Source organism: Gekko japonicus, unplaced genomic scaffold (genome assembly GCF_001447785.1).
Source record: "Gekko japonicus isolate JY-2015 unplaced genomic scaffold, Gekko_japonicus_V1.1 scaffold786, whole genome shotgun sequence".
NCBI lineage: Eukaryota > Metazoa > Chordata > Lepidosauria > Squamata > Gekkonidae > Gekko > Gekko japonicus.
The window spans coordinates 222,928-245,906 of NW_015159734.1; the positions used below are offsets into that span (position 1 = coordinate 222,928).

A 22,979-nucleotide genomic window follows, 5' to 3' on the forward strand; every position below is an offset into this window, starting at 1 on the left:
TGAAAAGATTAGAGAGGGAGGACAGCAGTGAACTACATATCCCAGCAGGCTCATCAGCACTTGTGTGCATACTCAAAGGATAAACTAAAAATAATGGCTGACGGCCCCACTTCCTGGCTGCTGCTTCTGGTCACTCAAGGATGGGGTGAAAGCACTTTGAAGAGTATTAAGGGGGGGTGAGTCTGATCAAAATTCTCTCTTACAAAAAACTCTGAATCAATGAGAGGTGGGGCCACACCAGATCAAACTGCACATCTGACCACAGCCAGGTTGTATTTCACAGCTATATCATGCATTATGCAGAAGCAAACCCAAATCAACGACTAAGATTCCCAAACCCTCCTCTCCCAGTTCCTTCTCTCTTCTGGCCTTATGACCCACCTGCAAAGGAGTTATGATCTACTGCTGGGTCACACAGTTTGAAAACTGCTGTACAAAGCTCTTCTAGATATTTAGCATAGGTAGAATGAATGCACATAAGCAGAGGAGGAGTATGTAGCAGTAATCTCCTTCCCAACCTTATATGTTCCATACACTCTGTACAATTAAAACCCTAAAAGAAGCAGGGTTCTCAACTGGATGGAAAGAGCTGTATATAGGCACATAGGTGCCATATGTAACTTCCAATGGACATTGGTTGGGGCAAAGCTTCTAATCATGATTCCACCTCTTATTCTGTTGGCAATGACCATCTGACTAGTCCACACTGGTCCACATTTGTCTCTAAACCTGCAATCTCATGCCAGATATTTATGCCACTGCTTTTATGTTTTCTCAGAGGACATCCTAAATGCTGTGTAACATTCATACTATATGATGCAGGCAGACAGAGAGATGTGGGCATGCCTGTTGCCTCAACGTGTGTACAATGTTCCCAATTTGTGCAAACTGATTCAAGCACAGCATTGCAGTGAAGAAGACAGACACTAGGGATGGGGACAAACTGAACCACGAAGAGATGGGGACAAACTTAACCATGATGAATTTTGTCCGGTTTATGGTTTAGGAACAAAGGTTCATGACAGGACTAGCCCCATGAACTTCTAGAGCAGTTTGTGCAGTTCATGGCAGTAATCGCCTTCCCAACCTTATATGTTCCATACACATGTATGCACATAGGGCTGTCTCTATATGTCATGGTTCATGGTGGTTTCTGGATAGAGCAGAAAACAGAGTTCTAAAGGGACTCTAAGTCCCTTTAAACCCTGCTTTCTGTTCCCTGGGAAAGCCACAAAAACAACTGAGCAGCGGGGAGGCGCTCCCTGCCACTCAGCTGTTTCAGGCTGTCTTGTGCAGTCTCTTTAAACTTTAAAAGGACTGCAGAAGACAGCCTGAAAAACAGCTGTACAGCAGGGAGGCACTCCTCAACATGCAGCTGTTTTGGGCTGTCTTCTGCATTCCCTTTAAAGTGGACTGCAGAAGACAGCCCAAAACAGCTGTGTGGTAAGGAACACCTCCCCATGCAGCTGTTTTGTGCTGTTTTGCAGTCCCTTTAAACTTTAAAGAAACCGCAGAAGACAGCCCAAAACAGCTGTGCAGCAGGTAGCACCTCTCCACCCATGCAGCTGTTTTTCAGGCTGCCTTCTGCAGTCCCTTTAAAATTTAAAGGGGCTGCACAAGATAGCCTAAAACAACTGAATGGTGGAGAGCAAGCTGCTCCCTCCCTTCAGCTGTTTTTCAGATTTTTCTGCAAACCCTATTTAAAGGGACTGCAATCCCTTTCAGTAGGGTTTGCAGGGCCACGAACTGCACAAGCCAGTTCAATTTGTGAACAAGCCTCCCAATTTGGACATAGCATTCTTTTTTAGACAAATACATCCCATTCAAAAATTAGAGAGGATGCAAAGAAATTAATATACACTTCTGTGAAGTATACAGTACAATCCTATGTAGTGTTACTCCAGCCTAAACCAATGGAACCACACTGTGTTAGTCATCCACATTACACACCTCTCAAGAAAGATCTTAATTATTTTCAGCTCCACAGTCCCTCTTGCGCTTTTAGAGGTGTTGAAATGAACAGAATAATGACTGGCTCACACATTAAAAATTTTGCAGGTTATGCAAGGATTACTCATACATCTGGATGCTGGTAAAAATATAAAATATGAAGTGGTATAAAACAGAATTTACAATCAGGATGGCTATATTTATATCCCACAACAGTCTGCCCTAATCAGGTTTCTCAAACACGGGGTTTTAAAAATACATGTGTCCACATATCTCCAGAAGACTTTCTGTAAGTGTTTGTGATATAATGTGTATAGTTGTCCACAGACCCATCTACACCAGAAATCATTTTATTATATAAGCTTAATCAAGAGCTGCACTCACAGTGATGGATATTGCACTCTCATTGTATCAGCCATTCTAGTCTGATGGGATGAATATGAAAAAAACCCATCATAATTTATTATGCATGATATACAGAGTGTAAATAGAGAAAACTTTGTCTCCGTTTCCCAAAACACTAGAACTTGAGGGTACCCAGGGATAGTAGATTTAGGATGGACAAAAGGAAGTACTTATTCACAAAACTTCTAAATCTCAGTGCTGCTGGATAAAATGATGGCCACTACTTAGATGCCTTTAAACTTATGTCCATCAATGGCTACTAGCCATGATGGCTCAATGAAATTTCTGTATTCAGAAGGTTTTTACCTTTGAATATCAATTCCTTGGAGGCAATATTGGTGTCTGTGCCCCTACTCTCAGGTCTCTTGTGGCATCTGATTGGCTCCTGTGGAAAGCAGGATGTTGGTGTGATCCAGCTGGGCCCTTCTTATGTTTTTTGTCTCAATATTATATTTTTATTCCATCTTTTTTCCAGGGCAGTCTCAATGACATACACTGTTCTTCCCTCCCTCATTTGGTCATCACAAGAACACTGTGAGGAAGACTAGAATAAATGAGGCTGTGATCAGGCTTGGCACGGTCTGGCTGTACCTCTAATCTCTCAGGAGCTATTTGTTCTGGAGAGGGAGTGACCAGACATGGGCGAATATGCAGTTATGCACGTATCGCTAACGGGGGGGGGAATGGAGGCTAGGGAGTGGAAGCCGCAAACATTCAAACATCTTGAGTGTGCAATGGGGTGATTAGACAGCCAGAAATGTGTAGTGGGACAATTTGAGCTGTAAATACTGGACTTTCTGCAGTGTCAAGGAAGTCCAGGGTGAGAACGGGTGGCTGACAACCGGGGAATGGAACAGAAGACAGATGTCACTGTCTGGATGCACACATGAAATCCAGTAGGGAGAAGGGACAATATCAGACCAAACAGCCCGTATGATCGCACCCCAAGAAAGGGACTGGCTTGGACCTTCACATTCTAGTTTAATCACTATACCACATTGGTTCTTATCAGGGGTCGGTTGGAGCGCTCCTGCCCCATCCCTGGCTTTCCCCCGGCCGCACGGAGGCACGGCACTCTGGAGGGGCCTGCCCACCCCATCCCCGGCTTTTCACGGGACTTTGCAAGCAACAAGGAAGAGAGAGAAGTAGTGATTGCATTTATAAGAGGCTAGAACAATGAAATAAATATATAGGGACCAACAGGGGGACTGCTCTGCATGGATCGGTGTAGCACATTCTTGTAATTCTAGAGGAACATACGCACAGAGAGAGATAGGTGTTTACCATGCAGATCCTGGGCAACAGCGCGCTCCAAGACGTGTTTATATAATCCAGTGCTAGAGGAAAACTTTAAAAAACCCACCATACAGTGTGCTCCAATCCCATTAATATTTCAAGGTTGGGGTGATCCACTCGGCACCCGGTCTAATGCAATCTGGAATGGGACTCAAGTTGGGAAGGATGACATGCCCACTGTAAGACAATCACTGGCTTGTAGCAGGTGGAGAAGGGTTTTTTTAATGGATTGTTCTGCATTCTGCATGTGGAGTTATTATGCAAACCCCGAGAAAACCTAAGAGCCCCAGAAACAGGGTGCAGGTTGGGGAAGGCCTGCCCACCCCATCCTTGCCTAATTTAAGCAGGGTGCCTTTCACACGTCCATCCTGTTCGGATAAGCAAAGTTCTGTTTCTCCTATCTTTGTCTCCTGTCTATAGCTGAGATTTTCTTAAACTCTAGGGCATGATATCAACATAGCACTTCATTTATTGACTTTTCTTGCAGTGTTCATTGTACCTTGCTGGTTATTGGTGTTACCGGCTATTGGTGATTGCTTCTTAAAAAGAAAATACAGTGCATCTGCAATGGCTGCGAAAGGAATTTATCTGTGACTCTCCCTTCCTTCACTGTATCCTCACAACAATTTATAAATTATGTTATACTGAGATAAAGTGACTGGCCCAAGCTCAGACAAAAAATTTCACGGTAAGGGAGATTTGAACTCTAGACTTCCCTAGTTCTAGCCCAGCCACACTAACTGTCTTGCATATAGTTGCAGTATCTTCTGATTTATTTATTTGTTTTGCAAACTGACTGGAGATGCATAGTAGCATAGTAATGAACTTTGAGGAACTTGCTTGCCCTTCCATGCACCTGGTTCACACCAATACTCTGCTTTTGTGGCACTTTAAAATGTATGTGAGATGAACATATAAGCGTTGGTTGCATTTCACTGCTCATTTGTTTCCAGTTGTGTGATTTAGTCTATGTGGTGCCAGTGTGGTCTGGTGGTTATAGTACTGGATATGGGATGTGGGAGACTCACATGTTGGAATCTCTACCCTGCCTGGAAGCTTGCTAGGTAACCCTGAGCTAATTTACCTCACTCTCAAGCTAATTTACCTCACGAGGTTGTTGTGAGGAAAAAAATGGAGGGAAGGAGAATGATGTGAGCTGCTTTGGGTCCCACGTGGAGAGAAAGGCTGAGTATAATGAAGGAAATAAATCAATGAATAAATTAATGAAAAGGAAACTTTGCTGTACTTAATATACATCAAAGACTTGGGGCTAAACCCAAAGTAATTGCTCAACTGTGAGGATTCTGTCTCAGGCCCAATTCTGAGTTCGGGCAGAGTGCCCTGTGCCTTTTAACAGCCGCGTCCTGCACCAGCCAGCCACCCCCTTCTTAGCCTCCTTTCCCTTGCTGTATCACTTTCCCCTATCGAAGAGGAATAGGCAGTCGCCTGACTGAAGCCAGCTGGACTTCAGAAGCAGCAAGCAGTCAGTCCACCCGGCTGGCTGAGCAAGTCTCTCTCACATGCGCCCCTCCCTGACCCAACCCTTCCCTCCCTCACTTGCTGAACTGTGTTGGGGGGGGGGAGTGGAGAAGGAGAAGACGAGCACGGTTGTTTGGGGAGGGCACTTGTGGCCTCCCATGCATACAGGCCTGTGTCTCAGTCCCAGAAGAAAGAGAGGATAAGTCTTCTTTTGCTACTATTTGCTACCCCACAGGAACCTGGATTCAAAGGGGAGTCTGTGGTGTTTGCTGTCACAAAGTAAAGATGCTGGGAAAGGATCCCTCACCAGTGGCACATAGATCCTTCAAAACCTTTGAGGTTTAACAGCTTGCAAAATATGCTCTTGATTTGGTCGAATAGAAGATACCATTTTTACCTATTTTGTATTTCACTTTATGGTATCAATAAAGTAAATACACTTTAATACATGAGGCAATAATTAATCAGAACTAATTTTCATAAACACAGTAAAGGTGGGAATCAATACTAACACACACACACACACCTTTTGTTTAATTGAAGACAGAGAGAGTGATGTATTGTTTGTTTTTCCCCATGTGTGCCACCAGGTAGGCTCGCCAGCTCTGAGTTGGGAAATACCTGGAGATTTTTGGGGTGGAGCCTGAGCGGTGGGTGTTGCCTTCTGACACACTTCCAGTGATGTCAGGGGGTGTGGCATATGCAAATAAGTTATGCTAATGAGCTCCTGCACCTCTTTTTCTACAAAATGACCCCTGGTTCTCATAATCTAAAAGCCAACAGCCAGTATGGTATATGTCAAGCTAGGATCTGGGAGATCCAGGTTCAAACCCACACTCTGCCATGGAAACTTGCTGGGTGACCTCGGGCCAGTCACACACACCTACCTCCACAGGGTTGTTGTGAGGATAAAGTGGAAAAGAGGGGGACAATGTAAACCATTTTGGATCCCCTTTGAGGAGTAAGATGGGGCATAAATAAAGTAAGTAAATAAATAAATAAAATTATATATATAATATAAATAAATGAAAGACCCTCAAAGCAATGAAGTAGCCACAGTTAGCTGAATGTACACTAAGGGCTCAAACAGACAAGATAAAAAAAACCCCACATGTACTGGTCTATCTTGGAGATGCAAATTCCAGGTTCACGTGGCCTTGATTTGCTTCAGGCATATGCAAGAAATTGAGAGTAAGTTTAAACCTTTAACTGTACTATAGATTATTTGCCCAAAGACCAGAGCATCACTCAGATGTCGCTGATGTGATGACATCATTTCCTGTGTAACACCAGCCATGAGGCCTAAGCCTTTTCCTTTTTCCTGGAAAATCCCCCCCCCCCCGCCAGCGGGTGATTAGCAGCTGGAGGTAGGGCCTGTTGGCAGGTGACCCCTGCCTCCACTTATGGCGGGAACCCCCACCTCCACCTCCACGGGGGGGGGGGCGGTCTGGCAACCCTAAGATATTAAAGAACAAATGTAAAGAAAACAGTCATGAGAGTCTGACTGACAAATCAGGCAGTCAACAAGACTTGCAAAGAAAATGCACTAAGCCTGGGATTCGTCAGAAACTTAGCAGCATATTTGAGCCTGAATACTTATTGAGATCAGCATCCTATCTAAATGTATTATCTTTCCTGATTTTTTGTAAAGCACTTTATGAACATGTATAGAAATATTGATTTCTAAAAGCCCCTGCCTTCCCCTGGGATGTCTTGCTGATAACCTGCTGTGCCTTGTTTCCTGTTGAAGCCATATGGCCTCACATTTGGCCGGAGAAACTTTATAGCCCTGCCATATAACCACACATTCTTCACACTTCCATGCTGGAAGCTAGGCCAGCGTGCAAAAAGTCACATAGCCAATGGGGAGACTGGGGTTTGGGGTTTGGGGTCATCTGACTGCAGAGGGAGCCTCCAGACGTCCAGCCTATCCCCACTTGCACCCATGACAACCAAGAATTGGCCACCCCCCTGCCCACTCGCAATTGGCTGCATGGCCACAGCTGATTGTGACTGGAATGGGCCTATAACTGGTCATTCCCAATGGGAGAGAGCTCCGTTCTCTCTGCTGCTCTTGTGTTCTTGTTCCTGTTCGTGAGCTCTCTGCTCTTTGCTTGTTGGTTTATTGCACCTGGACATGTGGTCTATGGGAGAACAAAGACCTGCTTGGTAACTGGAGCACATGGTGTGCAAAAATGAACTTTCCCTTCAAGATTCCCTGGAGCCCTGGACTGTAGATGTTCCTGACATGGTAAATATGAAGCATTAATGTTCAGTTAAGGCAAACTGCCTTAGGCTTGTTATTTTGAAATCTTTATGGTCTAATTGCAATGTTCTGTGTTGAATAAAAACTTATTCTTGTTTTTAAATGGTCTCTGATGTTGTACCTGAATTCCAAGCCTAGATCTTGTGGCCTAAATGCTCACCATATACACTACTATTGAAGAGTAAAAAGTATGCATCTCTGGGAATGTGGTACTAATGTGTTAAGCCCTAGATGCTAGCTAAATGTCTGAACCTTGCTCTTGGGCTGGAAGGGGATTCTAGTTAAAAGAGTTTCTGGTGGCTTATTGTTCTGAATCCAGAGAGGGTAGCCTACCTCTCTGGGTTGTTGTTTAATGTATTGTAAAAGTATAGGATTCCCTCTCATTCCTGGACAGGCTTGAGGGGCAGAAACCTATACAGAACATGAGAGCTTTTGTACTACTCTAATATTTCCTGAGGAAGATCCAATTTTGAAACGTTGTTATATAATCCGGAGACGATATTGATGTATTTTTACACAAGGAGTTTCTTATGATTTGAAGGAATTTATTCATTGTGCTGTAGTGCTTGTTGACAATAATATACAGAAAGCATTTTCTTTGCAAGTCTTGTTGACTGCTTGATTTGTGGGTCAGACTCTCTTTGATCAGGTCATGATTAACCCTAAAATACTGCCAACTGGCCAGTATGAAAGAAGGTCTAAAGCAGCAGCACTCAGCCAGTTGTGATTTGATCTCAGGTGGCCTGCCAATTTTATATAAAATAGAGATGAAAGAGGGAATGCTTAGCTAAGGACATACTTCCCAATCTTTTCCAAGTCACCACAGAAGTGAATGGAGAACATATGCAAACTGATGGACAACTGCATTGGGTTCTTCTCCAACTAATAAGACATGAATGCCAACAAAAGAGACAGCAAAGTCAGCTCCCAAAAGTAAGGGAACAAAACAGGACTGAGTCAGAGAGCAAGGGAAGGCAGGGGACTTTCTTAGAGTTTCCCTGTACTTTTTTTGTAAAAGAATCTAATTTTCACAGAAAAAGTAGATTCCAGCCTCCTCTAAAGAGAATCCATTCACACATATTTTGCTTCTCAGGTTTTCTCTCAGTCTTTCCTCCTTGATTCTTTCTCTCTTCTGTTCCTTCCAGCTTACCAATTGATACAGTTACCAATTGGTTACTGAAAGCTGCACAGCACAGGCAAGACTCTTTCTTGTTTCTCCTTGTGACTTTCAAAACAGTTCCTTTTCTCTCCTTCATGTCACATCTTTATTTCTGATGCTGTAGACACTTGATTCACAATGTTCTTGTGACACAGAATCAAAAGATTGCCAAGTTGTTCCTGGTATTTAGCACAGGCAGACCCAAAAGATTTAGCTTATTACGGCTGCAGTCACACGCAACATTAGCCACGCAAGAGATACGGAAGACAGGCGGAGTTTCCGGGCGCGATCTCACCAGCACATCTGAGGAGCGTAGCGCTTCCGTGGCACAACCGAGGCTTCCTCCTGAAAACGCGCAGCAAAAAACTAGTACCTCGGAGGTACTAGTTTCCGGAAACTGCGGGGCAAGGGCGGGCGTCTGATCGCGTTTCCGGTGGCATCCGGCGCCCGCCCATGTCCCCTTGCGAAGAAGGGGTTTTTTCCCCCCAAGTCTCCATGGTTGCGCACACGCACCCAACGGAGCATGCGCATTTGTAGTGTACACAAAAAAAGAAACCCAGTTCGCCGCGCCGCGCGCTTCTTCGTTGCGCGCAGGCATGTGTTGTGATCGACGCCTCTCCGTAACCACGGAAGCTCCACGGTACCTCCACAGAACCTCCACAGGAGGTATGATTGCTTTACTGCGTGTTAGTTTGCCCCGGGGCAAACAGCCACGCTTCTCCCCCGCAGTTTCCTGCGCGTGTGACCGGGGCCTACCTTGTCCTGTGCTATTAAGACCAATCTGCCATATCTTAATATCAAGTTAATCCAAGCCAGAACTAGGAAAGGACAATTTCTTGCCACTATCCTCAACTTGTCAGCAAGTTAGCTGCACCCAAATATTTGTATGTCCTTTCCCCCTCTCCCACTCTGCAAAAGTATGACCTTTGTCCTGTCATGATGAGGAACTGAATTATCTACCTCAATATGAGCACAAGGTGACTTAAGATACTCAGAAGGAAAACTGCTTTCATCTTGAGAAAGATCAGTGCTTGTCACTGATATGCAGATACAGCCATCTGCCATGTTTTCCTCTTATCACTCTGGGGAGAAAGAAATAGGAGGGGGCACTTGTGGTTTTTGGCTTCCTCTCAGCAACAAGCAGAGCTACTCCTTGGTCTGAGGTGGAGTTAGATTCAGCTGAAATGCTGCTGATAAATTCTTTAAAAAGCCCAGTCATTTAGAAATTTCTGAGATGACAAGGAGACTACATATTCTGAATGCTATTTGGCCTTGGTGCTGCTTGGCACAAGATGTGGGTTCATCAGTAGCATTTGTGTGAAGAAAAGATTCTAAAGATTTGAGCCTTTGGAAAACAAAGTTTAAATAACTGAATCAGCAAATCAAACCTCAAGCTTAAATCTCTTTAATAGACCATTCTCTGTTAAGGTTGGTTTGTTTCAGCTGCCCATTTGTTTACCATTAACAGGGAGCTTTGAGACTCTGTAATTTGGAGCACAAAATATGGCATCTAATAATGTAGAGTCTATCTGTTTCAGCATTATTTTTTTAAATAAATTTCTAGTTTTCAGGATTGCAACACTAAATATGAGTCGACAGTTTTGCTTAATACACAAGATAATGAAGGCCTGGGTTTAGACCCCTGCTGATGTCTGTGTGTCTTTGCAGTCTTATTGTGTTCCACACACAATTTTCCCCGCAATCCTGATGATGATCTACAACAACATTCACTTCAATGTGCACCATGGCCTCTGGAGTCATGGCATTGTCACACAGCAAGCTATTTAGTGTGCAGCTTCACAGCAACAACAACAGCTGATACTCACAGTTGTGGCGTACTGAATATCTTTCCAGATGGAGGTCTCCCGAGAAAGATCCGAGGCCTCAAAGAGGTTCTCTAAGATCACCTCCCCAATCATGTCATGCCTGGAAAACCTGTCAAAGTCAAAGACACTAAGGTGGAGCTTCCTATTGGTTAACTCCTCATAGGGTACAGGAAACTGAAAGCACTCATCAAATGTGGGATTGAGAGTTTTCCTATGTACACGTGTCTGGAATTTGCACTTCCTGTCAGGCAGGAGGTAGATCTTGACATAGGGATCAGAGCTGCCACAGAGATCTTTGGCCGGCAAGTCAAAAGCTTTGAGGATTCGCACGATCAGTGTCTCATTCTCATAGTCATATTTCAAAGAAAAATTTATTTTCCCACAGGTTTTTTCTGCCTCTTTCTTGGGGTCCTCAGAGTCTACAGATTTCTGCTTGTACAGTTCTGGCTTGATCCGACCAATGCAAGTTGGCTGCTCTGCCACTGGCGGTGGTTCTGTGCCATAATCCACACTGGAGACATGCATCTGCCTGGGCAGGTGCCTCTTGAAAGAAATGTGCCTGCAAGATATAAGAAGAAGATCATGTGCTGTATGTGCTGGAGACGGTCTTGCTGAGTGCCAGTCCAGTGAGAACAAAAGATGGTGACTATATTCTTTTATTCTGGTTGGGATGGATTTAATTCCTACAGTAGGAAGGTCCTGTAGTGGAACATTCTTGAATTCAAGGAGAACACTTATGGTCCCTTCTTGCTCTAGGAATTAGACCCATGGCAACCAGAATACCAAAATCAGTGTTTACTGTTAAAAGAAAAATATTTGTACAAAGTTCCATCTTGTAAAGATGTGCATTTCAGCACGAACTTTAGGTCATAGTACAATAGCCATGAATCATCATCATAATGTGAACACTTTTATCTCCAATATTGACATAGTATGTATCTATCTCCCTTAGAATTATCATCCCCCTGGTGGGCAGGGGATCCCCCACCACCAGTGTGTGGTTGCTGCCAACTTTCACTGGGCAAGGAAGGGGGAAAATGGGTGGGAAAGTCAAGGGTGATCCTTTATGCTGATATCACTTCCCATGTGCTTGGAAGTGCAAACACCATGGGTCAGTCTAGCATTTGGGCAAAACTGTATGGTTAAACCACTGAGTTTTGTCCAAATGCTAGAGTGTCACTAGTGACATGCTGAATGTCACTTCTAGGCATTCTAGGGAGTAGAAGTGTGTAATAAAAAGGTATTTTTGGTGTTTCGGTATATTGAACCAAAAAAATGGTATTTTCCGATATTCCTGAATCCCAATACCAGTGTGATATTCGGATTCGGGAAATATTCAAGAAACTTGATCTTTTTTTTGCTACATTATGTCCAATGGGGACCATTATAGTTTGTGGTCCCCATAGGATAGAATGGAGAATTGAGCTGCAAGAGGAGCCAGTCCAGGATCAGCCAGGATGGTGGGAGCGAAGAGCTGCAAGAGCAGCCAGCCCCAGCCGAGGTGGTGCACAGCCCTCAGCTCCTGCTGCCCCGGCCGATCCTGGGCTGGCTCCTCTTGCAGCTTGGTTTAAACCGAGCTATAAGAGGAGCCCAGTGGTATAGCTGAATATACCTAAATAGAAGCAAAAAACATTCAACTTTTATTTGGGCTCAGCTATACCAGTAGCCAATCAGATTCTTCCATCTGTATTCAGCTAAAATAATACCCAAAAATACCTGTAATGGCAGTGCATTATGTTGCTGATGAGGCGCTCCCCCTGGTAAGTCCCCTGCTGGTTGCCAGGCCATGCCTGGTACGATGGCCCAGTCCACTTCCCTCCCTCAGAGGTAAGATTTTCCCTCTGTTCTTCTTTCCTTTGACTGACTGAGCTGCCATGGTGATATGTTCCCTTCTTTGCTGAAGAGCTCTGGCTGTCCCACCCTGTCACAGTATGATATGTTCATTGCTGTCTCAGCCTAGGAACCGGAGGGAAGGAATGGGAGCCCACTTTGCCTTAAACAACGTAAATGGCATTTGAGGTGGTTTGAAATTTTAAAAAATAGTAAAATACTTTAACATAGAGGGGAAAGGTCAGGTGAAACCAGGGGTTTAAATTTCTGAGGTAAAAACCAGTACATGCACAGACTTTAGTTCTTATGTTTCAGGCTAATGAGAGTTCCTTAAGCTTTTCCCAGTGACTTAAATCTTTATGTTGAGAGGCATTTGTTCCAGTGATTTCCCCAAACACTCCAGTATACTTTCTTTGAGTACTCTCTCACTCTTTAGGTTTCCAGAAGGCTGGTACACTCTTTCCAGTACTTAAACCCCTTCTCTTGAAACACCAATACTTGTCTTAATTTCTTCTAACCACACCAGACCAGGGATCTCTGCACCTTTCAGAACTACCACCCTGTTTGTCTGTTTGTCTGGGTAGGGAAATTCTCCTCTCACTAGAAGATCTGTCCCCTTTCTTTGGCTTGAATGGGGGGGTCTCTATCTAACTACCCACTGGTCCTTGGCAGCTTTCCTCCAGTTCTCCCATCTGTGTTAAACAGCTCTCAGTCATGGCTGAATTCTGAATCTGTCAGTACTTGACTCTTCTCAACTAGGGCTGAAATCGGACTGAATTATCCTCCACATCCAGTTCAGAAGTCTGAATGCTAACCAATCATGTCTCTTGGAGCAGCCTGTCACTTAAGGCTCTCTGTTTCTGTGAAGAATTAACTCTTCACAGTCCTTTATCTGTTTATACAGCACTTCTAAACTTTTAAAAGTGCAGTCCATCACAACCAATCTCTACTGTCAGATACCAAATTCCTTTCCTATGTATTTTCTTGTTTGTGAAAGAGTACTACATACCTAAAAGAAATGAATCAAGTCAAAATCATCCCAGGGAGCAAGACATGCATGTTTTCTTTACTGCTATTACATGCTCTCTCCTTTCCTACAGTACTGATTTTGATTTCAGCGTGTTATACATTTCCTAGTACAGAAAGATCTAGAATGTTTGATTCACTACTGTATATTTACTTTGAAGTCTGAGAAAACACTGGGTTATGTAGTATTGCTAAGGGAGAAAGTGTCAGGGCAGAAGGAGAAGAACAAACCTGACCTCTGACTTTGGAATAGTTGCTGTAATATTACATGGGAATCATGGAACTTGTTCAAGATTTGAGCTGTCTCCCCAAGGGCTTGGCTTCAATATGCAAGCATGCAATCTGAGGACTGTATGACAAACATACCCAAGATGCTGAACATGTCCTTTGCTTCCTTTGCCATTCTTAACACATGTCTGATGGAGGGAATATGCATTACAAAACATCTCTGCATAGTTCTAATAACAGCAGGACTTCTCTATAATTCATGGGAGAACTTTTCTAATTGTGTTTGACACCACTTTATGTTGTCCCCCTTTCATGACTTCAGCGAAGGAGCTTAATGGATGTGAATGACTAAGCAAAATAAGAATGGAGCAAGGCAGGTATACATCTGACAGTAGAGCTCTGTTGTTTTTATGAATTGTATTATAAGATCCTTCAAAAGTGATTTGCAGCGTTCTTGGCTGTTTGTAAGCAGACACTAACAGTGCTTTGGTTGATCCCTAAAGAGCAATCTGAGCTCAGTGTCATCATTATACATCTCTACAGTTATCCTTGTCTCTATGTGTGCAGTTCACTCTAACAACTGGACAGTATCTTCCTCTTTGTGATTGGGGCTGGGTATTATATCCATCCATCCACCCATCCATCCACCACTTTGTATGTAGATTACATTTATCATCTTCCAGTGAGTTCTGAGGAGCATTGTGAGCTAAATGGCAACTTTGTTTATTCAGGAAAGGAGGTTAACCTGACTAAAGACACCCACAGGGAAATCCTAATTAGAGTCACAGCCTTCTCAATCCATTGCAATCAATGGTTTTAGAGGGTGTAACTCTGATTAGGATTGCACTGTCAGTGAGAATTTAAACCTGTGTTTTCCCATATCTAAAGACTTACACCCTAGACCAGGACTTCCCAACCTTTCTCATCCTGTGGGAACCTTAGGAATTTTTAGAGGGGGTGGTAAGCGCTAATCCCAAATTGTTGGTAAGGAGGCACAGCCAAACTTAAAATGCCTGGTGAAGGAGGCAGAGCCTAACGCAGTACCCACCTTCTCACTTTGTAAAGAATCACAGAAGAGGGATAAAAAGATATGAATAAGAGCTCAGGGGGAAGAAGGGAGAAAGAGAAGGGGGAATAAAAAGAAGGAAAGCCTGATGAGGGAATGGAACCAGAAGCCCTGGTGTTTACCAGTCCTCCTGGTCCTGCACTGGCCATGACTGCTACAGCAGCCATGTGAAACCCTTTCATTGAAGTGAGGACAGTCAATAACAAGCCTGGGAAGCTTTCTCAAAAGCCTGGCAAGCACCAAGGGAAGTACTGTCAGGTGCCAGGGTGCCCGTGGGCACCTGCTGTAGCCAGTGTTAGACTTGTGCATGGGAGTTTGTTCATTTCATATTTTTTATTGATTTAATAAGGGATTCTTTCATTATTTATTTATTTATTTATATTTTATGTTTGAATTTATATCCCGCCCTACCCCGAAGGCTCAGGGCTGCTAACAAGGGCACCATGTGCTGAGGTTAAAACAGTAAACACATAGTTTAAAAACAATAAATTACAATAAAATACAATAACAAATTTACAAACAGATTTAGACAAGATGGGTAGATCTTAACTTCCAAACTACTTCCTAAGATCTTATCATCTAAGCCGTGCCCAGGCGCCTCGCTCCCCCCTTGGGGTGCCAAGCAAATGATGTTAATACGCCAGAGCATAGGGGGCAAAGGTGGAATAGTGGTGGCGGCAGCTCCTACTCAAAGGCCTGGCGGAAGAGCTCCATCTTGCAGGCCCTGCGGAACTGAGAGAGGTCCCGCAGCGCCCGGATTAGGTTGTTTCATATGGTTTTGTTTTGTTAGGGTTTCATTTTCATAAATCTTTTCTGTTATCATTTCCCATTGGTTTCAATGAAAGAACCCCCACGATTCATCCAAATCAGAAAAAACTCAAGGGCGAATTGTAGTATTCCCCAAGGAGACCACCACCAATGCCAAATTTCAGACAGACAGAAAAAAGGGGCCCTTTTTTGAGGCAATGAAATGCACCCATGTCCACTGGAGAATTGATAGGAAAGGTTCCAAACAGTATCTGACAGTACTGCAGCCACTTAGCTTGAACAGTATCACAAGGAAGAGGCATACTGACAAGGCAAAGGCATTTGGTGGCACAAGGAAGGTAAGGCATCTGAATAGACAGGCAGCAGCAGGAGGATCTTGAGCTAAATTTGCTTGGATGGGGGATAAGATTTGGAGAGCAGCAGGTACAGTTGCTAGGTCCACCTTGGCCACCAGCAGGGGATGGGTTGGTAGGGTTGCCAGATCCAGGTTGGGAAACTCCTGGAGATTTAGGAGTGGAGCCTGGGAAGGACAAGGATCTCAGTGGGATGCAATGCCATAGAGTCCTCCTTCCAAAGCATCCATTTTCTCCAGGGGGGTTGATCTCTGTGGTCTGATGAGCTGTAATTTTAGGAGATTCCCAGGTCCCACCTGAAGGCTGGCATCGCTTCCTACAAGCAAACAGGAGAATGCAAACTGAAAGAAAATTTGGCACAAACAAGGAAGGCATTGGGAGGAGAGAGGAAAGGAAAGCCCCCCCCATGTCCTTTGTGATTGGGATCTCTCACACACATATATGTGATCCTAGTGGCTAGAGCTTGCAGTCAGTCATGAAAGCCCAGAGCACCTCCTCCTCCCTCCATCTAAAAAACACCGTACAATCTCTATGCCCTTATCAGGAAAATGCCACATGCCTTATAAAAGTGAAACTAATAGTGACAGAGACTGCGATTACTAAAGAAACCATAAAAAAGAAAATCACGCCCCCCCTTATAGATGGGGAATTTGTTTCATTTTCATATTAATCATGCTAATTAGAACTCCTAATTTTCATAAATAACAAAAGAAATGCACAAGTCTAGCCAGTATATCACACTGCCTAGAGGGTTGGAAGATAGGTAGCTTACTCGGTTTATATTGTGTATATGCCTTCTTTTAGATCACTATGAGTAATCTTTTGCTGTTCTGAAGCTCTCACAGGCTTCATATTCAGTGGGAAACACCAACACTCTATTATGGGTGAAGTTTAGGCATAAAATTAGCACCAGTACAACAAGCGCCTAATTTTTAAGAGAACATTCATTCCCTTGAGGCTGGCTTGAAGAGAGTGAGAGAATCAGAGAGGTATGCAGATAACATCTTCAGGGACAGAGTTTTCATTCCTTTGGCAACAGCTTCTTGGCTGTCACAGAAAATGAGTCTTGGGGTCATTACACTGGGAAAATATGAGGAACATCTGAGGGACTATGCCAAGTAGACCTGACAAAGAATGTTGAACTGACAAATTAACAAATCACTGGGACTGGATGTTGTTCATAGTTCTTAAGAAATCAAATCAAAAATTTCTGATCTTTATAATCAAGTTAACCATTTTTTTTAAAAAAAATCCAGAAACTTATACCTTTTTCTGCCTTACCTATGTCTCAGGCAAAACTGTGGACACCTGGTGTGGCACAGTGGTTACAGTGTCAGAGTAGGACTGGGGAGACTCAGATGGAACCCCTACTCTGCGACTGAAGCTCATTGGTTGACCTTGACCCAGTCACTTTCTCTCATCCTAACCTAATTCACAGCGTTGTTGTAAGGGTAAAATGGAGGGGAGGAAAATGATATAGATTGTCCTAAAGCTCCTTGGAGGAAAGGTGGAAAACAAATACAATAATTAAATAGATGCTCTGATTTGGGGTCACCCAGTGAAACTGATCAGCAGTTGGTTCAGAACAGACAGAAGGAAGTACTGTTTCACACAATGCATGAATAACTGTGGAATTCACTACTACAGTATGTGGTGATGATTGTTTAAGGCTTAGCTATGTTTCATGGAGGAAAAGCCTACCAACAGCCATTAGCCATGATGTCAAAATGAAATCTTTTTTGTGAAGAGGCAATATACCTCTGAATGCCTGTGGTGAGCAACAAAAACATGTGAGGGCTGTAGACCTCTTGCATTCCTTATGGCTACCTGGAGACATTGGGGGGAGGGGAACTGGACTAGGTGAATTGGTGGTTAAAGACAACTGGGCACTTCCTCTTCCAGAAAGCAAGGGGATAAAAAAATGAGCAACGTTTGCCCTCAGCAGCCAACATAATAGCCTTTGCTCACCAGAAGGTGACAGATGTCTGGGCATATGTCACCACTGTACCACATGCCCAACTCCAGCAATGTCAGTCCACATTCACTGAAAGGATTCTCTGGGTTAGATATTAAATGTCAGTGATTATGGGAAAGGATTCTTAAATCCCAGGCTTCCCTCTACTTCCACATCCTTGTAGCCCCCCCTTTTCATTGTAACAAACTCTCGCACTTCATTTCTCCATCTGAGACTATAGTGACCCCAAGGCAGTGGCTGATCTTGAACACTGAGATGCAGCTTCCTCTTAGCCAGTTCAGTGAGTGATATGTCAATTCCATTTATCTAATTATTCCTGCTTTGAGCCACATAAGCAAGAAAGAGAGCAAAAGGCTGTAATTCCATTTGACAGAACGCCATGTCACTGATATCTCTCCCTGCCTCCCTGAGTCCAAACAAAATTAAAGTGGCCACAAGCATATTGACAGCTTGACACAATGAGGTCAAGTAACAGTAACAGGAGCTGAATCCTCTTTGGTTAAGATCAAGAACCCATAGGGAGACTGGTATATTACGTCTGCTGGTTCACCATCAAGCCAGCCTTTGGCAGGGACCAGCATGTAGTCAGAGGAGTCTCTTCCAGTGCCAGGAGATGTGTGTCAGCCAAAGATCTGGTGTAAACGCCCTTCAGTACAATTGCTTAACGATTTATAAGTGCCAAGAACCTTTTTTTGAGGAGGAAATTGAGTCAGACATCTACATAAGAGGTGGCCCATTACATCAAACAATAACTTAGGGTTTGACAGATTTGAGCGAGTAGTGCCACATACTCCTTATGTGAATATGGTCAAAACCTAAAAACATAATCAGAAATGGGTCCCCACATGACAATAAGTTCAATACACCTTACACTAGCTACAGCATTAGCCTGATTGTTCTGTTAAGCAGCTGCTCCAGAGTACATGGTTGAAGCTCAATAAATGTTAAAAGAGTAATTCGACCAAAGCTTATATCACAATAAATTTATTAGTCTTTAACATGCCACAAGGCTTTGTGTTGTTTTGGAAGTAATGATAGGATTTTTGAACACTCTTCTCACTGTATGCTAAAAATAATTCTGACCACATGATGGAGCAATCGGATGATCAGTTAGCTGCATAGCAAACCATACTTGGCTCACTTCATACAGAGTTCAAATTTCTGGCCATTGCCATCCATGACTCTGGACTTAAGTTTCTTGTATGTGTAACACAGACCAATGTTCCATTTTTCTTATGAGAATGAATATTAGTGATTATGTGATGTTTTCATGGAGTTGGATGACTGGTATAGAAAGGGAGAGCTATAGATGCCCATACTTTGTGCTGGAATAAAAATATAGCAATGAACAGAGATCACACATATTTGATCACACACATATTTGATCAGAGAGCCCCAGTGGAGATGCTAATTTTCCACAGGCTTAGACTTAGCTACTAGACTTCTTTGACAGTCCTACAGATCATCGAATCAGGTGAACTTCATTTACATTTTAAAAAGTAAGCTCTTTGGAGATCACTCCATCTTTCAGTACTTTGTAAAACAGGAGGGAAATCAGATTTAGGAGGAATATATCTAAGCTTGAAGAAAGCAGAGGTACTTCAGAGAAGTCTTTGTTTACTATTCCTTACAGCTCCTCTGCCCTCTCTAGAACTTCTAGCCACCTTTTCATTACTACTGTACTTCCAAAGTGGTGTTTTTGTATCTCCAGAAATGGCTTCATCAGGAATAAGAAATGCAGTACTGTGGAAACTTTGCAAATACAGGTTAAAAATACCTTTGTTATGCAGAACACATTATTTACACCAGGTTGTTACTGAATACTTGCTATTACCCTTTATCCTTATTGGCTTTCTCTACTGTTCATCAGTCTCAGTTTGGAATGACTGGAATGCCCATAAATTCAGGCTAAGGAGTTATGGGAAAGTATGTTTCTTACATCATCTAGGAACCCTAGCAGTAGCTACAGCTGCTAATTCCACGAATGGTTTATTCTTCCCTCTTTAACCTTTCCACTAGAGGGGGAAAGTAATACTTTATAAGGACTTGTATTTGGAAGGGATCCATCTCAAGCTGAAGTACCAAGCTAAACTTACTGTCATTTGAAAATTATTGCCAGATGTTTTGACTGGCATTCATATGAATCTGAATTTTGCAAAGGCTTTACTTGAAGCAAATGCTTCCACAGTTACTAAAACAAGTCTATGACAACCAATAACTCTTTAATTAATGCATGGGGGGTTAGGGTTGCCAGGGACAGGGGAGAGTTATGGGGGGAAATCATAATTATATAACAAAAATATACATTTTTGTTTCAGTACTCACTAAGCCATGGAGAGGTTCCAGATTTGGTTGTTGGGAAAATATCTCTGTGCTTGGCCCTAAGGGACAGATTTTCACCAGTAAATGGCAGTACAGCAGAACTGGATACAGCAGGGCAGGCATTACTGCCCCATTGTCTCCAACCTTAGAGGCCCTCTCCATCTTCAGCATCTCAGAAAAAAATGCCTGAATCATCTAAGCTAATAGGCAGCAAACCAAAGGATCACTCCGCACTCACCTGGTGGAAGATGCTGGTTCTGTCGTTTGCCTCTGCATCCGTGTACGCCTCATGAGGTGGTCTTTCATGGACATTTGGACCTCTGCTGGAATATCTGGTGATGTATGACTGATTTTTACAGCTGCCTCCAAAAAACCAATGGTGCCTGTGTCCTTTAGCTTGTCAGCCATGGTCTCTTTCTCGGGTTCTGCCGAAAACTGGGAGGCAGAGGTGTTAGTCGAAATAGCCTTATTCCTCCAGGGCACCCAGCACAGCTTCCAAAAGAGAAAGAGAAAAACTGCCACCAGGGCCAGTCCACATACAATAACTATCACTGCAAGGAGGCTGATGGAGAGCTCTAGAGGGCAGGAGAAGGAGACAATAGTGAACAGGATTGGGCAGAGAGTGGGGAAGAGATGTCAGAAATGGGTAGGAAAGCAGGAAAGGGAGGGAGAAAAGAAAAGAGTGTCTGTGAGAAACCCAGAAGGACAAGAACAGAAGCCTTGCGCAGATTACAAGAAATCTAAGGTAAAACAGTGAGGAGAGGAAAGCAGGATTATGCCTGCTCGCCCTCTTTTTGAACTCCTCATGTTGACCAGGGCTTCTGAACAGAATCTACACACAGATAAACTGAACAGACATATATTCTCTCCATGTAATTTCTACTCTGATTGCCTAGTAATGGATGCATGCATACAACCAGTATTCCTGTAAACTAAACCAACACAGCCCTGTTCATAAGTTACAGTAAACGCATGTACAATAAACACTTGATTTTTCTTCATACATGCATTGAGTAATTCTCATGTTACAGTGAATGCATGTACAGCTGAACGTGTGATTGAAACCACACATTGATTCAGGTATTGGTCCCCGGTTCCATTTGTAAACTGCACACTTAGGCACTTACAAACATTCACACACACGCAGTGCATTCACTCTAACACGTGAACTGGACTTCTGTGGAGGGCTTCAGCGCCCCATCCATGCATTGCTTATGTTTGGATTTCAGCTCATCTGCACAGAGCTGTCCAAAATGCTGTCTGTTCCCCCTCAGATGCCCTGTTCATGAAACTGTAAAAAGAGTGACTGATAACCATACAGGGAAAATATCAGGAAAATCAGATTTTTTTTTCCAAAAAGAGATGTTTTAAATTTTCTTGTTGGATTATATATTTTGGCCCAACTGAAATTACTATACAGACATACACTAATTGACCATTTCTAGCAGTTTCTAAAACACTGGAATATATTATGACAGCTCTAACTTAATAGCTAAGTTTTCAAACTGTCAAGTACTCCTCTTGTGTTTAAGATAGTAAAGATATTAGCAAAGTGCACAACAGGGCAGCCCTTCATGTACAGAAGTAAATGGCACATATGTGGACAAGATGAAAACTGGCGCGTGCTCATGCATCAAAGAGATGGTAAGCTGGAGGGGCATGAAGGAACGAGTTTAAAAGAGGGTCCCAAATTCACAAGTATCATAAGCACTGGCCTAGTGAGATCACATCTTACACATAATAGTATCCCCTTTTTAAAAAAAACACAGAAACCAAAAAGCAGTGGCCATTTCTACTCACAATGCCTTGGATCCTTTGGTAAATGTCCATTAATGGAAGGGATTTGTGTTAGCTCTCATTCCCACTATATCCTGAAATGTTCCCCCAAAGACTGCTCCTGAGGGAACAGAGGACACCTTCAGGAATAGCATTTGGGGATCTGCAACAGGAGAGGAAAATTGGCCTTCCATTAGTCGGAAATTTACTACAGGTTCTATGCTATTAACTCAGTACATGAAATTGGCCCATTAATCTCTTTACTCAAAGTCTGAATAAACCAAGGTGATTAGCAGAGCAACCCTAAGAAAGTGGGGAATCAGAATAGGGACCTGACTGATGCCTGTCCTAGAGTAACTCTTTTGGCCCATATGCAGGTGCTGGGCAGTTTATGCTGGCACAGGGTACTAGTGCCACTGTGCTGCTGAGTCCCACTGGCACAGAAGCACCGCAGCCACGTGCCCGCAGAGCAACAGCACAAACCCCACTGCCGGCATAGATGGGGTGTTCCAGGGGGCACGGCACCTTCCAAAGTGCTTTCAGTGTGGGAATGCCCCCTCCCAAGCAGGTGCAAAGTTGTGCTGGCAAAATGGCATCATAGCCCATTGACAGCCATTCCAATGCACTTCCCCCACACACACACACACAGCTGTGGCCATGCCCACAGGACACCAAGCAGCTGAGAATACTGACTGTGGTGGAGCATGCCTGCTCAGGTCTGCAGGCCCTATTCCACCCTGCACTCCTAGGCATTTCTCCACACCTGGAGGGGCTTTTCTTCCACTCTCAGGGTAGTCCACCTGATCATTGTAGGGATTTTCCACTGGGAGGATCAGGAATCCCAGCTGCCCTTCCCAGTTCCAAGGCTTCACTTCTATGTCTCCCGCTGCCCAGCACCTGGTCCCCATGGGGACAGTTTAGTGCCTTGCGCACCCCTGGAGGAATAGCAGCTTGCCGACTGCCTTCCTTCCTCTCTGGTGCCCCTTTTAAAATAGCATGCCTGAGATGGTGGAGGTCTATGTGGTACAGAGAACCAATACCAGCACCAAATGTTATAAAGTATTTATTAAAAAGGAAATGTTTGCAAGCATACTTTTAGCACAGCACCAAATTGAGCAAGGGATCCAAAAGAAATTGGATATAATGGAAATCCTCTGTCCCTCTCTCTATACATGCCCTATCAAATGTTAAATTAGGACAGGCTCCTTTAGCTTTGTTGTTGTTGTTCAGTCGCACAGTCGAGTCCGACTCTTC

General features: G+C 43.6%; 1 protein-coding gene across 1 annotated transcript in view; it reads right to left on the reverse strand.

Moving 5' to 3' along the window:
* Positions 1-22,633, reverse strand: part of SYT6 (synaptotagmin 6) — a 118,342-nt gene extending 95,709 nt beyond the window's left edge. Inside the window, exons 1-3 of the mRNA XM_015429262.1 lie at positions 22,510-22,633; positions 20,188-20,524; positions 10,382-10,940 (exon numbers count right to left, since the gene is read on the reverse strand). Of these exons, the coding sequence (XP_015284748.1) occupies positions 10,382-10,940; positions 20,188-20,524; positions 22,510-22,633 (1,020 nt within the window). The remainder of the gene's footprint in view (positions 1-10,381; positions 10,941-20,187; positions 20,525-22,509) is intronic.
* Positions 22,634-22,979: the final 346 nt, after the last annotated feature.